The sequence below is a fragment of the Dama dama genome, chromosome 1, assembly GCF_033118175.1.
Source record: "Dama dama isolate Ldn47 chromosome 1, ASM3311817v1, whole genome shotgun sequence".
NCBI classification, from domain to species: Eukaryota; Metazoa; Chordata; class Mammalia; order Artiodactyla; family Cervidae; genus Dama; species Dama dama.
The window spans coordinates 36231627-36249109 of NC_083681.1; the positions used below are offsets into that span (position 1 = coordinate 36231627).

At 54.3% G+C, this 17483-nt stretch overlaps 1 protein-coding gene across 6 annotated transcripts in view; it reads left to right on the top strand.

Moving 5' to 3' along the window:
* PLEKHA7 (pleckstrin homology domain containing A7) overlaps positions 1-17067 on the top strand; it is a 213709-nt gene extending 196642 nt beyond the window's left edge. The window contains exons 19-28 of one of the 6 annotated variants that reach the window (XR_009693577.1): positions 46-272; positions 3236-3424; positions 3520-3637; positions 5533-5636; positions 6120-6320; positions 9173-9331; positions 11494-11627; positions 12488-12630; positions 14223-14328; positions 15669-17067. Coding sequence is in view for 5 of the 6 variants with exons in the window: in XM_061146728.1 (XP_061002711.1) it covers positions 46-272; positions 3236-3424; positions 3520-3637; positions 5533-5636; positions 6120-6320; positions 9173-9331; positions 11494-11627; positions 12488-12630; positions 14218-14318 (1376 nt within the window). In the remaining variant the exon portion in view is untranslated. Of the gene's footprint in view, positions 1-45; positions 273-3235; positions 3425-3519; positions 3638-5532; positions 5637-6119; positions 6321-9172; positions 9332-11493; positions 11628-12487; positions 12631-14217; positions 14329-15668 lie in introns of all 6 variants that reach the window. The other 5 variants (XM_061146728.1, XM_061146734.1, XM_061146765.1 and 2 more) reach the window with 5 other exon arrangements.
* Positions 17068-17483: the final 416 nt, after the last annotated feature.

A 17483-nucleotide genomic window follows, 5' to 3' on the forward strand; every position in this document is an offset into this window, starting at 1 on the left:
GATGTTCATTGCATTCCACCCTTTGCTTCCCTCCACGCCCCTCAGAGAGAAAAACGGTGCCTTTGCTTCCTCACCCGCCTGTGCCTTCACTCTCGACCTCTGAGAGCAAGCCGCCCCTGCAGCCCAGCCCTCCCACCAGCCCTGTGCGGACCCCTCTGGAGGTTCGACTCTTCCCCCAGCTGCAAACCTATGTGCCGTACCGACCTCACCCGCCCCAGCTGAGGAAGGTGACGTCCCCGCTTCAGTCACCAACCAAGACCAAGCCCAAAGTGGTGAGTATTAAGGGCCGGGAGCCGAGCACTTGCCTCTCTGGCAGGTACGTGTCCCACCCTGTCCTCAGCTCCACTGCTCTTGGGAGAGAAGCTTTTAGGGAAACTTGGTCAGACAGACCAGCCAGAGCCATGAGGTAGGGGGGCCCTGCCGTCCTGCTTTGTCTCCCAGAACTGGAAAGTCCCCTAGAGGTGACCTAGTCCAGCCCTCCCATTCTGCATTTGGGAAGACTAAGGCAGGGCAAAAGGAAGTGACTGCACTGAGTAAGGCATAGTTTATGATCTGTGTTGTGCAGGGAAGTGTGTGGCTGCCCCAGGCAGGGTTCTGTGCACACACATAGTTAAGTCGGTGGACAGGGAGCGCCTCTTAGTGGAAGAGACTCTTTACCTGCAGCCGAGCACGGGGCTGGGTTGTGAGGATACACGCAGTCTGCCCAGTGACCTCACGGAGTGTAGACAGGAAGGTCAGTATTCCCATTCCACATACAAGAGAACTGAGGCCCAAGGTGTTCAAAATTTGCACGAGGTCTCCATATTAGCAAATCCAGTCCACGTCTTCTGACCATTCTTTGTGCCATCTGACATCTAACTGGACATTCAGCCGATGTTCAGGTCAGTATGTAGCCCGTGTGGTTGCCTGAGCCAGCACCTTGGCTTGCCTGGCCCAGAGAGGAGCCAAACCCTTGGATGAGTCTGGGAGCATAGGAGGCTCTAAGGAAACAGAAGGTGTGGTCATGTACTGTGATAGCTCATGATTCCAGGGCCAGGCCAGCCTTGGCTGGAAAGCATGAGGGGGCTGATCCAAGTGACAGGGAAGCCAGAGCAGAAAGGACCTTGGAATGAAGACCTCCAGGATTTTGCCAACAAGGGTTTGGAGGAGCTATAGCTGGGCACCACGTATGCTTAGGACGTCTGACAAGATCAATACCCAGTGCTGGCTAAAATACATGATACCTAGTCTTCCATACCTGGTCTTCACCATCCACCTGCTTCCAGCCATGGTCTAGAGCCCAGAGCTAGAAAACAAGTGCTAGGACCCAGGGTCGCTGTGAACTTTATCTTGAGATCTCCTTCCCACTCCCAGATCTCAGAGTCAGAGCACCAGTCGCAAGGCAGGAGATAGGAAATAGCAAAACAAGTAACAGGAGTGGCTGGGGCAGACACTGCTACCATAAGGCAAGATGCCTGCCCCCTGGGACCAGCAGCAAAGGGAAAAGGCCTGGGAGCAGGATTGCCTGGATTCCAGCCCTTCCGTCCCTCTGGGATGGCTCACCCCCCCATCTGAGCATCCTCAGTTTCCCCTTGTGCAGAACACGCAGCATGAAATAGATGATCACAGAGGCTCCTCTTCACACTTGGTTGCTGTTGCTCAGAGGCGAGGCTTCTCAGCTTGGTTGGGCATCAGGCTCATGGGAGAGGGTGGTGTAAAACCCACCTTCTAGTTGTATATGTGTTCACCAGTTTCACCATTTTTTATTGTTGTTTCAAATTTATTTTATATTTATATTGTTTTATGTTTATTTTTGTGAATAGTGATATTCATCCTGTAATTGACATAAAGCATGAATATATAATTTAATAAATAATAAAAAAGAGACTCCACATTTCATACCAATACTCAGACCAAGAGATAGGACTTGGCCGGTGGTCAGAAGCCCTTGGGCCTGTGGGTCCCTTTCCAGTGCACGCTCTTCTCTCTTTCTGCCAGGGGTAACCACTGTCTTGACTTTTCAGATAATTTCCTTGCTTTTTTGTTTTGTTTTGATACCTATATTTGTATCCTGAACACTTTACCCATCTATCATAACTGTATTCTTTCTTATCTCGTGTCCTTTGAACATTATATTCGTGAAGTTCATCCCATTGCTGCGTGTAGCTATAGTTCTTTCATTTTTATTTGATTTTTTTAAAATTTAATGTCTTTTACTTTTTTTATTAGACAACACTGTGAAAGGATATAAAAAACTGTGTAATAAAATGTCTCCCTTCTACCCTCTATGTCCAGACTTTCTGTTCCCTTCAGTCAAAGGCAATCAATGGTTTATGTTTATCTTTCCAGGGGGCTTTTTAAGGAATTGGTGATTCTGAGATCTTGTTCAGGGTTGGAAACCACTGATGCTCAGAGAGCCTCTGGGTATCTCGGGTAGGCGGCTTAACCTTCACACAGTAATGAAGTCTGTCACTCTAGAAAAATGCTGATAAACCTTTGCAAAACAAGCTTGCAGCTCCCTTTCCTAAACAATGAAAAAATCTGAAAACCAAAGCAAAATTAGGCTAAGAAAGGGGGAGTTTAGGAGGAGAGAGTCTGGATGGTCATTTGTCCCAGGAGTGGGTGTTCATGGCAGTCAGGGGCCCGGCTGTCAGCCTGTAGGGAGGCCACAGCCCTCAGAGAGCATTGTGGACAGGGCAATTCAAAGAAAATAGTTACATTCATCCCGGCCCAGGGAGTGGGCTGCGGAGAAGGCAGTGAGTCACCCATCCTGACAGCCTGCTCAGTGCCTGGGTCAGGCAGGAGGAAATATTTCGTAACCATGCACATTTCTGATGGAAAGGGCAGGAGGATGTAGATGGTCCTCGCTCAGATCCGCAGCCTGCTGAGGGATCCAGAGACCGTGCAGGGTTGTGAGCCCGCTCCGTCTAAGCCGGGTGGGGTGGAGGTGGTGGGGTGCTGACATATACAGATGAGCGAGTGGAGTGAGAGCGTGGGCCCATGTCCTGAGTTCTGGGTTGTGTGTAGCTAACACTTGGAAACCTGTGTATAGTTAACACTTGGAAGATGTACGAGTCCGAGGGAAGGATGGGCTTGGAGCAGAGGTGTACCCACTCTCACAGCTCAACCAGGGGAAATATCGGCATCTTTGGGCTGAAGTGGTCGTGCCCCACAGGCCCCAGGTGGCCTGCTCTGGCCCTTTCGGCCACTCGGCATCCTCTCACCGGGCACTGGTTGTGGTTTTGTTTCTGAACAGGAAGACGAGGCACCTCCCAGGCCCCCACTCCCCGAGCTCTACAGCCCAGAGGACCAGCCCCCGGCCGTGCCCCCACTGCCGAGGGAGGCCACCATCGTCCGGCACACTTCAGTGAGGGGCCTCAAGCGGCAGTCGGATGAGAGGAAGCGTGATCGGGAGCAGGGACAGTGTGTGAACGGGGACTCCAGGGTGAGCAGGGAGGACCCCTGGCGTGCCCGCTGAGTGTGGGGAGAGGGAAGGCGGCAGGACCTGGGGCAGCTGTGACGACCTCTGACTGCCCGCAGGTGGAGCTCCGGTCATACGTCAGCGAGCCAGAGCTGGCCACCTTCAGCGGGGACACGGCCCCATCCTCCCTGGGCCTCGTGGGCTCTGAGAGCAGGTACCAGACGCTGCCAGGCAGAGGTAAGGTGCAGCTTTCTACAGAGTCTTCCCAGGGACCCCCACCACAGCCACATCACCACCTGCCCCCAGCCCTCACCCGGTCCTTGCAGCCCTTCTGCCTGCAGCGTGGGGCCTCCCTGGGGTAGCAGCTGTCCAGGGCCTCTGGGCCGTAGACAGGGCCCATCCTTCTTACCTCTGGCTCACATCCTGATTCTCGTCCTCTTTTATTACATCTGCCCCCTGGGAACAATGGTAATTGTGGTTGTTGTTATAATATAAGCCCTTTATATTCACTTAGTGAAGATTCATAATAATCCTGTGAGAGAAGTACTGTTGTTATCCCCGTTTTTAGAGGTAAGAAAACCAAGGCCCAGAGAAATGAAATAACTTGCCGATTAGCCACTAAGGGATAGAGTCAGAGTATAATGCCTGTTCTGGCTCTCGAGCCACTGCACCCTACAGGCTGAGATGTGGGCTGTCTGCCGTCAGCTTGACCAGCTCAGGTCTTCCGTAGGTTTTCTCCTCATCTATGTCACTCTAAGACTCAATGAGTCCCTTCTTTAAACAAACACACCTTTCTTCTCCTTTGGGCCCTCTTCTTACTCTTCTCCCCTCTCCAGATGGGGGTGGGAGCAGACAGGCCCTTAGGCTCACCCATGCCTCATTTTCCCCCATAGCCAGATTCTCTTCCTCAGAAATCCATTTAGAGGGAGGCTGCGTGGAACCCCTGAGCAGGTTAACCACACTCCCCCCATTTGGTGGGAGGTCAGATGCTTTCCTTCATAGACAGGGTGTGGAAACAGGAGGCCACACAGCTGGGGTTCGGGCACCTGTGGAGTTATGTGACTTCCAGCCCACCATGCTGGCTAGGCTTGCTGTGGCCTGAGCTGGTCCCAGCAGGGGACTGGCTTTTGCTGAGCTGGGCCACAGCGACCCCTGGCACTGTGCCTGGGGACCCTGTTCTCTTCATTCAGCCTAGATGTGTTTGTCAATGGCGGTGTTAGAGGCCCGTGGGGCAGGACAGATCTTTGTTGCTCAGGAGTCTCTGGGCACTGCAAGACATTCATCATTCTTTTTCCCACGTGCTCAACGCTAGTGGTGTCAACATGATGCCCGTTTTCAGATGTCAGGGACCAGCCTTGATAAGAACGTTGCTAGAGGACAAAGCTTGGACTGTGGCTCCACATAATCTTGGACAAGTTGCTTAACTTCTCTAAACTTTAGATTGTGCACCATCACAGTGGTTAGGTAATGCTCCCTTGTAGGGTCAGTGGAACAAAATCTATATGACGTGGTCCAGTGCCTGCCTGTTATCAGGCATTACTCAGCGAATGCTTCAAGGACTCAGCGAATGCTTCAAGTACTTAGTGAATGCTTCAAGGACTCAGCGAATGCTTGGTGCCTTCTTCTTTCCCTTCTTCATTTATTCATTCATTGAACTAGGTGTTGAATTTGCCAACAGGCATGTTGACACTGTGGTTAGTGCAGTAACCGGTGAATATACTGAAGAGTATAGGGAATAACTGATTCTGCCTGGGGCATTTAAAAAGGCTCCTCACAGGCAGGGCATCCAGGTTGGGTCACACAGGACGCATAGGAGTTCATCAAGAGGAAGGGCATTCCTTGGCCTCTGTTCTTTCCTCCTGCCAAGTAGCCCAGTCTTCTGCATGTGAGGGAAGATGTGGGGAGTCCTCAGATCTTCAGGGACACTGTCCCCCATTAGGGACAGAGGGCACCCATGAGCTAGCCCCTCATTCCTTACGTGGGGCCTTGCTTTTCTAGGCCCTGGGGAGGAAAAAGCATGGGTTGTTGGCTGGGTCCTTGTGGTCCTCTCATGGGAGTAGGAGGTGATCAAGAAAGGGCTGGTGGCCTGTCCTCCTCACCACAAATCCACTCGCTTCTCTTTCCTCACTAAGGCCTCTCGGGGTCCATGTCAAGGCTCCAGCAGTCGTCCACCATTGCGCCCTACGTCACCCTCCGGAGGGGTCTAGATGCCGAAAGCAGCAAGATGACCTACCCTGTGAGTGGCCTTGAGACGTTCTTGAAGGGCTCACTGCTCCCTCACGCACAGAGGGAAGGGCTCTGAGTGACGGGCTGTCCTGTGAGGTGGCCCTGGCCCCTCCTCAGCTCAGCATCCCTGTCACCACATGCTTACGATGCCTTCCCCACTGCCCACCAAGAGGGGCATCACACCGCCCCCTCCATTTCCCAAGGGTCTCCGCCCTTCTCCCCGCTGTCACCCAGTGAACCACAGCCTGGGTTCTGGTCCATCACACGGTGCGTGTGTGCCCACCGGGACAGGCCTGGGCCTCAGGGTCTGCACCTGCAGGATGGGGTGCTGCCAGAGGGCCCGTGAGGGCTGGGTTGTCATGTCTCTGAGTGTGCTTAGAGGGGAGAGAGAGTGTGTGTGTGAGTGTGTGTAAGAGAGACAGGGCTGAAGCCAGCTGGCTGGCCGCCCTCTGTCCTCAGCCCAGCTGCCCTGTCTGCCCCTCCTGCCCCTCAGAGACCCAAGAGTGCCTTGGAGCGCCTGTACTCAGGAGACCACCAGCGGGGCAAGATGAGCGCGGAGGAGCAGCTGGAGCGCATGAAGCGGCACCAGAAGGCGCTGGTCCGGGAGCGCAAGAGGACGCTGAGCCAAGGAGAGAGGATGGGGCTGCCCTCGTCCCGCTACCTCAGCCAACCGCTCCCGGGAGACCTCGGTTCAGTATGTTAGGAGGGTCCAGGCAGGCGGGGCTGGGACACGGAGCAGAGCTTCCCCGAGGCCCCCAGACCCAAGCCCAGCTCACCCCCGAGAGAGTGGGTCAGAGAACGCCCCGTGGGCTGTGTGTCCACAAGCCAGGCCACGTAAGTGACGTGGCCCGAACTAGAGAAAGAGTGAGGATGTCATGGCAGGAGCCCAGGAGCCAGAGGAAGCGTCCACGGTCAGGTCTCCAGTCGAGCTTGAGGGAGAGGCCCTTCTACGGCATTCTGAGTCTCTCGCCTGAACCCAGGACATGGGAAGTACAGAGTTGGTGGAGAAAGATGGTGCTATGATTTGAGGAGTGCAAGTCAGCCAGCCTCCCAAGCCTCCAAGCAGGTGCCCTGGGGAGCAACTGAGCAGGGTGGAGCCCTACAGCCCTGAGGGCCGGGGGGGTCTCCCACAGCTAGCGGTACCTACAGGCCCTGTGCCCCAGGATAGCCAGGCTGCCTGCTGCCCTCTGGTGGTGCTTCCAGGCACTGCACCCTGCCCACAGTCGCCTTAGGTCCCTTTTGGAAACATTCCATTGGATTTTTCTCTATTGTTTGAAATCAAATGTTTCCCTAGACCTCTAGCCTGACTGTTCTTTCCCTAATTCATTGCACAAGCTCTTTTGCTTTTAGCATTACCGCTCATTGCCTCTCTAATCCTGCCTGATTGTGTTTACAGAAGCTTCTAATTTGCATCCACCATTCTCTAACTGGCCTGTGCTCCTGTTACCAGGCTTACAATAGCAGCTCTTTTCTCCATAGCCTAGCGAGCAACTCTCCCTTGTGTGACTCACTTTCTGCTGCCCCCTTTATGCAGGCTTACTGACTCATAATTCACTTATCCCAAAAGCCGCCCCGCAAGGCTGAGCCAGCCCCACTGCCCAAGGGCAGTGGTCTTTGCCAGAGGTCTGGGCATGATGAATTTATTAATGTCCATGCCTTATACCGGGATAGTAGACATGGACTTCAGAGGTTGCACGTTTGAATAAATTCTGCCAAGTCTGAGGTGGTTCAGTTTTAATTCCTTCAGCCCCATCGGCACAATTTCTTATGGAAAATTTTTTTGTGTTCTAGTATTTTATAACTTGAACAGGTAGCAAGATACATTATGATCTGTATTCAGAGGGCCTCTTGGCAGCTGTTAGCTCAGACACCAAAGGGATAAGACCCAGCACACTCATATCCTGAAAAGCTGCAAAGCCAGTAACTTTTAAACTTTGTAAGTAAATGTCTTATGAGATAAAACTGACTTTTTACAACTGATGTCTCAAATGTAGAAAAATGATCTAAAAATCGTAACTTGAATACTTTGTAATTTTTTTCTCTTTAAAAAAGACTTGTGTTAAGTCTCTGCCTCAGCGCCAATAAACGTGTTGCTTAATGATGATGGATTGGCGTGGTTCTTCCCCAGGATACACTGTACAGTCCAGTGAACTCTTTCTGTCTGTGGAAGCAATCAGGCTGGGTTTATGTGAGGACTTGTCTCTATTTGGGGCATTGGTGAGCATGTCAGAAAATGTGTGTTTTCTTTGTGAATCAATCATTAAATTAATTTTTCATCCCTGAATCTTCAACTGTCTAATCCTTTCATACTTTAGTAGGAGGCCATCACCTGAGCACGATTGTGTTGACGTAGAGTCAGTATTGAGAGCTTGTGCATGAATGGGTGAAATGTGCTGTTATGGCTATGGGTTTGGAGCTTGGGTGAGCGGGGCTGGAGGGGACATTAAAGATGACTGTGACCACTCGAGGCTCTGTGAGGTGGATGAGGTGAGAGGGAGGAGGCAGTCTGGGATGGAGAAGTTTCTGCTTGGCTTCTGCTCAAGAAAAGAGAGGCTTTGAGCCCATCGCCTCCTCTCAGCAACCTGCTCAACATGGAGTTCTATGGGGACGAAGGCCACAGGTGATTAGGAAGGCCCAGCTGGAGCCCAACCATTGTACTGTGTTTTAATTTTTATTTTATATAGGAGTATAGCAGATTAACAATGTTGTGATAGTTTCAGCCATATGTATATGGGTCTCCATTCTGTGTGCTGGGATCTTAAAGTGGCCGAGTTAGAGTTTCCCTCTGTGAAGCTTGCTCTTTACAGAGTTGGAAATGTTGAGTTTGATTTAGCATTTAAATCTTACATGCTTTTGGTTTTTCTAACTTAAATAGATGTCTGGTACATAGCAGCCGATCTGCCTCAGTGGCCCTAAGCTGCTGCTGCTTGCACCTCCCCAGCCCCACTGTGGGTGCAGTATCCCCCACCCCCGTGTCCTGTCAGGAATTCACACGAGAGAGGATCTTGGCTATCCCACTTGCTTCCCAGGGCCTCAGAGGGCTTTGTTTTTTCCATTGTTTCTGAGCTGGGACATAGGACTCCAGAACCAGGAAAGGCTTCCATGAGCTGTCAGGTGGCAGAAGCAGCAAACCCCTTCTCCAGAGCTCTGTCCTAGATTCTGTTTTGGGGTCACCTTCTGGGACCTGGGGGTGCTTCCTGTATCCCTGGGGACTATTGCAAGTCTAAAGTTGTGGATCGTAGACCTGTGCCCTGGAGGTCTGAACACCCTGGGGCCAGATCACAGAGACATGAGCAGTGTGGAGTCAGGCTGTATCAAAGGGGCGGAGGCCTTGTTCTCTCTGTCACAGAGTTTCAGCACACAACAGAGCATCGTGTCACAGACCACTGCTGCCTTCTTTCAGAGACGGTGTTGAGGTCCCTGGTCACACAGCTTTTCCCTAACGAGTCACAGACCCAACTTCCCGAGGACCCTGGTGCCCACAAGACCCACCCAAAAGGGCCGGTCAGGAAGTGACTACATTTCACCCTCTCATTCTGTTGCCAGTGGAAGCGTGAGCAGGACTTTGACCTGCAGCTGTTGGAACGGGCTGTACAAGGGGACAGAAAGGACAAGGAAGAGAATGGCTGGCTGAAGGTGCAGGCCATGCCTGTCACTGAATTGGACCTGGAACCACAAGACTATGACGTGGACATCAGCAGAGAGGTGAGGGCGGGGGCTTCCTTCATGCCTCATTCCTTCTGAGGCATGGCCTTCAGACTGCAGCCTGACCCACCCTCCCAGGGGCACTGGGGGTGTTGCTCTGAATGGGACAGGCTCGGCTTTGCTGTGGCCCAGAGGATGGGTGAACAGCAGCTGGAGGTGGTGAGAGGAGTCCAGGCATTGTGATGCAGGCTCAGATCCGTCTCTCTGTACCTGGGGGCAAGTCATCTAGCTGCTCCGTGCCTTGGTTTCCTCAGCAGTAATGTCGGTTGTGGTGAGGGTTAAGAGACTCAGCACATTGCCGGAACGATTGGCAATGATCAGAAAGCTATGAGCACAGGACCTGGCACGTAATAGGAATGTGATGAGGCAGTTGTTATTGTTAGGATGTGTTCCCTGGAAAACCAGGAGTTGGTCTTGCATCTGGCTAGTCAGGCTAGTTTAGGCAATCAGACTTGAGGTGGGGGAAAGGGGAGGCAGGTTTAGAAATTCCAGGTGAAATTTCCAGGTGTGGCAGAGGCTGGGAGACCTGGATGGGACTGGTCTGAATTCTCCTTGCGCCCTCTGGTGGCTCAAATACACCATGACCAGGCAGGCCCAGAAAAGCAAGTAACCGTGGCCAGGAGTGTCTTCACCCCAGCGAAGAGAAAGGGAGTCAGTGCATGATAGACTCAGGGTCTGCAAGACATAGGGCGGTCTCCTGATGCCCGTGTTGTGCCCCTCGTAAGCTCTGTAGAGCAGTGTGTATGGCTGTTGGGGTCACCTTTATGCACCCAGCCTCAGGCCTGGCACACAGCAACTTTCTCATTTGACGACTCTGTTGAATGAAGTGCACAGTAGCCCAGACACATTTGTGTGAGGACTCGGCCTGGCCTGAAACTGCATGAGAGGAAGTGCTCTTACCACGTGAAGGAGAGATCAGTCTGGAGGGGGGCAGACTGACGCCTGTGGAGCACCTGGGTTCTGGGCCTCCAGGGGTTAACAAGGTTAGTCCCCTGCCTTAAGCCACTTTCGCATTGGCCTCTGAAGCAGCCAGAAGTCCGTGATTCTCAGATTCACAAAGGAAGCTTCTACAGGCTGCCTTGGCAGTGGGAAGTGCGCTTTGTGGTGTCCTGATTAGCCTGCCAGCCAAGGGGAAAAGTCCTTCCTTATCTCTAACCTAAATCCCTGCTCCTGCAATGTGATCTGCATCCTTGCTCTGGATCTGCCTTCATTGGGAAAAACAGACAGGAGCTTTTTCTTGCCATCTTTCACCAGAACAGAAGGTAGGGGTGGGTTTGAATTCAAGTCCATTTTTGCCCTGGGTTTGAATTGACCTTGTCTTTAGGAGTTTCAACCACCTCATTTAAAATGTACTGCTGTTACTCAAGGAGAAAAAAAATTCCCTAAGTTGTGCGAAAGTTGCCTTTAGCTTTCTTGGCCCAAGTAAGGTTTCACTAAGCTGAGGTTGCTGTTGGGTTTGTATGAGAGACTGGAGGGGAGGAGTGGGGATCAGTTTCCTTTTGAGAGCAAGAGATGCAACACGGCTGCCTCCTGTCTAGGTCAGAGGGCCTTTTGTAGGGACACAAAGCACTGTCACTTTCTTTCATTCCTCCGCCCAGCCACCCATCCGTCTGCCCACCCACCCATCTAACTATCCAAGGAGTGTTTGCTGAAGGGCTGCTGAGTACCAAGTGTCCAAGCTAGACAGCGGAGAAGCAAACAGAAAGCAGAGGGAGTGGCAGGGAAGGTGGGCGGAAGAGGCATGGTCAGGGAAGGCTTCTGGAGGTGAGGTTGGGAGGAGGAGAGAGAGGCCCTGGAGCCTGGAGAGGAGCATCCCACCAGAGGAGAGAGCAGGGAGGTCCGCACAGCTCAGATCACATGGAGGGTGACCTCATGGGTGACTGCTGTCCTCCCTGGGGCTTCTGGTCTAGTTATTTTGCCTTCCCCTTTCCCTTCCCTTGGCCAGTAGGAGGTGCCAGGTATGGTGGAAAGAGCACGGGCTTTGGAGTCAAACCTAGACGCAGATCCTGACTCCACACTGAACTGCTGCCACTGTGATGTTAGCAAATACTTGAGTCTGTGGGCAGCTCCGTGTGCCTCCTGGTGTGGGGACAGGGTCAGGGAGCAGGTTTCAAACCAAACATCTGTGCCTCCCACCCACTGCCACCCGGTCCTTTCCTCAGCTCTCCAAACCAGAGAAGGTCTCCATCCCCGAGCGTTACGTGGAGCTGGATCCTGAAGAGCCACCCAGCCTGGAGGAGCTGCAGGCGCGATACCGCAAAGCCGAGAAGATCCGTAACATCCTCACCCGGTCCAGGTCAGCCCTCATGCCGCCCGAGTCCTGACAGCCTGCTAGGCTGCCCCGGGGGTGTCTCAGCTTGAACGGGCCCCAGACTGGGCCGGTCAGGGTGTGTGTGTTTTATCAGGCCTCCGTCTTAGGCAAGCGTTGCTGACTGTAAGGGGCAGGCCAGCTCTCAGCCCGTCACCGACAGATCAGCGAGGAAGCTGGCCCAGGTCACCTGGAAGGTGGTGAAGCCCTCAGAGGGTCATGTTAGGCCCTCACCCCCGGATCTGTGTCCCGTGGCCCTGGCAAGTGTGGGGAGTAGAGCCAAGTGTGGTGGTGAAGTAGACGCGCTTAGAGATCGCCCCCAAGGATGGCACTCCCAGCCCCAGGGCCTGTGTTCCCTCATTCAGACCCTAGACCTTTGGAGTCCCTGCTTTGGTCCTCAAATCAGAGCCACTGTTCACCTATCAAAGTGGCCTGTGGCCTAGACCAGAGCCGGGGCCCAGCCGTGCCCTGAGCTGCCAGAGGCCTCGTCCACACCCCTGGAGGCCAGGAGGGGACTCCAGCAAGTGACTTTCCTGTCCCATCCGCCCCTGTAGCCTCAGTGTTTGAGGTCCTCCCTTTCAGAGCCAGGTTAGCCTTTTCGCATCTGGAGGGAATAGGAGCCTAGAGCCAGAGCTCTTCCCTTGAGGTCTGTGATCCCCCAAGGGAGGGGCGAAGCTGTGGCTGGGCACTGGGAGAGGAGCATGTGCGCCTTGGTCTGGAGAGAAAGTGCCCTGCTTTTATCTGATGCCCCCAGAAGGGTGAGGTCCTCAGGCCAGGGGGACCCCCCTCTCCTGAGGTGGACGCCACGGGCGGGGAAGCCCACAGCCCGCTTTCTGGCCCTCCCGCAGCATGTGCAACCTGCAGCCGACCGCCAGCCAGGACCAGAACAGTGTGGCCGACCTGGACTCGCAGCTGCAGGAGCAGGAGCGCATCATCAACATCTCCTACGCCCTGGCCTCGGAGGCCTCCCAGCGTAGCAAGCAGGTGGCAGGTGAGGCCGCGGGGGCAGCCTCAGAGGCTGGGTCCCAGCCCCTGCTCCCTGGGTTCAAGGCCCAGCCCAGCCTGTCAGGAGTTGGTGGGAAAGCAGATGTCAGGCTTAGAAATTGAAGAACAGTGGTGTTTGCCCTGTCCCTTGCAGGACATGGAGGGGGTGGGGGCGGTGGCGGAGGAGGGGAGCAGGTCGGGCAGGGGAACTGGTGCTCAGGGGTGTTGGAGGAAGGAGGTCTGGGAGAGGGCATGTGTCTCATTGTTAGACCTGGGAGCAGTGCTGCTCTTCCGCTCTCTCTGAGATGGCCGGTTGAGAACAGGCTTTTCTGGTTCCTGAGCTGAGGGGTCAAGGCTAAGATTTTTGGCCTCACCAGTAAGGGGCAGGAAACCCTCTAGTGCTTGGATTTCTTGCTGGGACGAGGCAAAAGGGACCCCTTAACCCTCCTTGGGGTCTCTGCTTTGGTCCCCAAATCAGAGCCACTGTCCACCTGTCAGAGTTGCCTCTGAGTGGCCTGTGCCAGAAAGCAGGAATTGCAAAGTGGGACTTTGTTGTCCAGTGGGGAAAAAATGTACCACAGGATGGGAGGTGTGTGTGTGTGTGTGTGTACGTATATGTACGCGTGTGTGAAAACGGCTTTCTGTCTCAGTCAGGAGTGTATGTGTATTTGTGTGTGTACATGTACGCGTGTGTAAAAAGGGCTTTCTCTCTCAGCTAGGAAAGAGACTCCTGGCTCCTGTCCCCACCCACACGTGGCCTGCCTATGTGAGCCCTCACAGTTCTCCCAGTGCTATTTTTCCCCAGATGCAGCGGCCGCTGCCTGTCTAGGTGGTGCCCTTGGCCAGGTGTGAGGGGTGGTCATAGAGTGACGTGGTGTCACAGCCCCCACCGGTCCTCCGGCTCTGGCCAAAGGGTCTAGAAGTGACCGAGGGTGGGGCCTGCCAGCCCCTGCGGTGGTGGCCCTGGGGAGCAGAGCTATAGCAAGAAGCCGTGGGATGACCGAGGGCAGGGGAACCTGTTCTCTCTCCCCCAGCTCTGGTCCCGTACAGAGTCCCTGAGGTCCCTGCTGTCCTGACTCCCCTGAGGACATGTGCGTCAGCTGAGAGGGCGTCCTTGTGGGGGAGACAGCGGGCGACTCCCCCAGGCCCATCCTCCGGATGATCCTGAGGGCCCCTGAGGCCCCCGCATGGTGGTTTTGAATTCCCCCCTGTGTCCAGGGGTCCAGCAGGGGCACCTGCCCTGCCGTGAATCACCCTTCTCTCTGGCCTGTGCTTGCCCTACCTGTGTGGACGTACTGTCCTTGGCTTCCTCCCCACCAGCAGGCGAGTGCACCCCAGGCCTCCCACCCTGAGCCCCCGCAATCACGCCCCTGCTGAGTGGCCACCTCTGCTGCAGCCTTTCCTCACTCTTGCTCCCTTTCTCCAGTCCCAGGCCAGGCCCCAACCCGGCCCCACGGGCATGTCCCCCAAGCCCAGGCCACTAGTGGCGGGCGGTGGGGCCCACAGCTCCCGAGCCCTGCTGAGTGGGGCGCTTGGAGCTGCGGGAGCAGACGAGGAGCCTAACACACCGCTTAATCCCTGTGTGCCCGTCTAGCGCAGCAGCTGGCCCTCCTCCCGCCTAAAGCCCCCCTGTCCTCCCGGACCGTGCCACCTTACCCCCCCTTAAGCAACGGACTCCACTACACCTTTGTCTAACACCTTCCAAGTAAGAGCCCCCGCCTGGCGTCGTGGCCCCTCTCCTGGCGCTGAGCATGTCCCCTCCCTGCTGCTGAGGCGATTGCAGTACCACCTGCTGATGCTTCCTTCCATGGGCAAAGCGGCCGCTGGGGAGATCTCCTGGGCTGGTGGGCAGCAGGGGGGCTGTTGGCTTTTAGGAGCTCAGTGTTCAGTGGCTCTGATACAGGAGAGCCTGTGAAATCTCAGGAACCAGAGCTGCGCCCCTCCCTGCCCAGCTGTCCTTCCTGCGGGTGGCCTAGTGCCCCCAAGGGACCGGTGCAAGCCAGATGGTGTGTAGGGTTTTCCCTCTCGTCCCTCTATAGTGTTTATGGTTGACATTGCTGAACACTGGCAATAACCCTGTGGGGATAGTTGCCCCATTTTACAGATGAGGAAGAGGAGCTCAGAGCCCGTGAGGGACTGGCCCAAAGAGTCGTGGCTGTGGGTGTCAGAACCAGGGTGGGGACCCTTTCCTTGTGAGTCCTCAGTCACCACCTGTGGGCCCATCCGGCCACCCCAGGAGATCTAGGTGTTTGGAGAAGGGAGTGCAGTGAGGGATGGAGGTGTGTGGTTGGGGCGGAGGCATGCTCTTGGGTGGGTGTCCCCCAGCCTGAGGGTGGCAGGAGGAGGTTGGCCTTCGGCCAGGCTCTCGGGAGGTATACAGTAGGGCCCCCATGGCTGAGGAATCCCAGGGAAATGCTCCAGTCAGGTATTGGCTCCAGAGGATCCTGTAAAGGCCACAGCATCCTCTGGGGTCACAGGTGGGGTGTGTGGTTTTCTCCTGGAGATCTGAATGTCCCAGGCCACAGAGAGGCTCTGTTCCTCCCAGCTTTTGGTGCCTCTGTGGCCATGAGTAGGCCTCCGATGCTCTTTTCAGAGACCATCCACATTTCCTTTTACCCTTCCAGCATCCTCAGCAGTCCTAGGAGATTGGTGCAATCACCCTGTGTTTAGATTAAACAAACAAGGGCCACGGAAGCTGAGCAAGTTACCCAGAGCAAACAGGGGGCCAGGCCGGAACTGGAACCCAGAGCCCTCTTTGCTCAGGCCTATGGCCCTGTTAGAGCAGGGACCCAGTCTCAGGGCCACTGTGTGTCTGGCCAACTTCCTAGTAGTGATGGGGTGGAGAAGAGGTGGGGCAGCCACGAGTCCTAGAAGCGGAGGGTCCCCCAGCAGCGGCCGCATTGCCCTGGCCCCCTGCCTGGCTGCATTCTGTCTCATTAGCCTGCCATTCCCTGTCCCATGTGTGCACACACAAGCCCACCACCTGCTCCCCAGAGTGGGCTGGGGTCCTGCCAGCCCCTCATTGTCTCCTCCACTTTTTGCCAGCCCAGGCAGTGACTGACCCGTGATCCAGTACACAGAGAAGTCTGGAGCCAGGGGCCAGCAGAACCAGTTTCCTCCAAGAAGATGGATCCTCCTTCCGCCAAGGAAACCCCTTCCAGCTAAGCAGGGGTTCAGCCCGGAGGACGGAGTAGCCCATCAGCTGTGGGGCGCCCACCACAGGGCGAGGTCCTGACACCCCCGCTTGTTTTAGTTCAGACTCCTCTTACATGTGACAAAGGCACTTTTGATACACACTGTACAATACTGATGCTGTATTTTAGAATCAGGATATATTTTATAACGTTCACCTCAAGGGCTCAGTGGCCGAGAAGGTGAGGATGCAAGATTTCGGAGCTGCACACACAGATTCAGGTATCGTGGGGTGGTGGGTGTGGGTGGGGCCGCAGGGCAGGGTGAGCAGAAGCCAGTCCAGCATCTGCTGAACGCAGGCGAGCTTGGATGGGAGACATGCTTCCAGTGGATTCCAGTGTGGGGCTCATTGGCGTGCTGGCCAGGGCAGTGGTCAGCCGTCCCTGACCCTGCCCGCCTGATGGCCAGCTCTGGAGGGTGAAGCTCCACCGATACGGAGCCCAAGTCTGTGCCTCGGCCTTGGGTCTGCCTTAGGCCCAACAACGTGTCTAAGAACTTTGGTCCCCAACCCACCCATGAGGTTCTCTCAGCAAAGGGCTCTTCTCAAAAATAAAAAAAGTTTGCTTTAACTAAAAAAAAAAGAAACACAGAACACTTTGAAATACAGAAAAGGCGAGAAGAGCATCCTCGACTTGTATCGTAAGCAATAAACATCACACCGGGTGGCATCTACCTGCAACTCCCTGTGTCCACACTAGGCTGTGATGGCGATCCTGGGACCTTTGCAGCCTGCCCCCTGGAACACAGGTCAGTTTCCCAGGACTTGGGTCAGTGGCCGGAGGGCAGGCAGCGGGTCCCCACCATCTCTGATGGCCAGCAGGGCCACGATGGCAGGACGATGACTTGACTTCCAGCCTAAAATGGGGAAGGGGCCACTAGACCAGGTGCCGTGTTTGTGCCCCTTTATATGAGTCATGAGCTCATGATATTCTGCATATAGAAAATGAGCTTATAAAGGAAAAAAACAAAAAACCTCCATTGGGTAGAGCCACACTTTAAATGAAAATTGGTCTTTGACTATGGTCAGAAAAATAATCTTGAATATATTTAGAAGTTGCCGTCTATTTTTAACTAACTCCATATGCTGCCAGTATCGACTTCATGACATTTGCCAAAATAAGATTTTATTTTTGCCTTTATAAGATTTTGTTGGAAAAATGAAATGAGTATTTTGCAAGAAAAAATTAATTTAAAAAAAAAGTGTAATGGTTTGCAAAAAAAAAAAGAAATGTGATGTACAGATTAAAGTATTAACCTGGTTCACTTCCTGCTTTTTGCTGGCTATTTTCCATGAGTGGCCTGTGTTAGTTTTTTCTTTCTATTTCTTTGGAAAATCCCCAGTGTCAACTCTTGACCCTGCAGTGTTCACCTATGAAGTTTCTCCGGATGAGTTCTTGACACTTGATTGACATTGGAGGTCTGAGAGAGGAAGGCCTGTGCTCTCAGGCCCTTGGCTGGGCTTCAACAGCTGCTCAGGATGGCTCCCCACCCCAGCCCACCCAGTTGAGGGGCCACTGGGCTGCGGACGCCTGTGTGGGGCTGATTTGGCAGGCGGACTGCAATCCCCTACAGCGGGAGGGACCCCACAGGCCCTCTTCCAACCCACACGCTGCCAGCTCGTTCCAGTGAGGTGGGTTAGTGACGGACCGTTGCAAACTGGATTTGGAC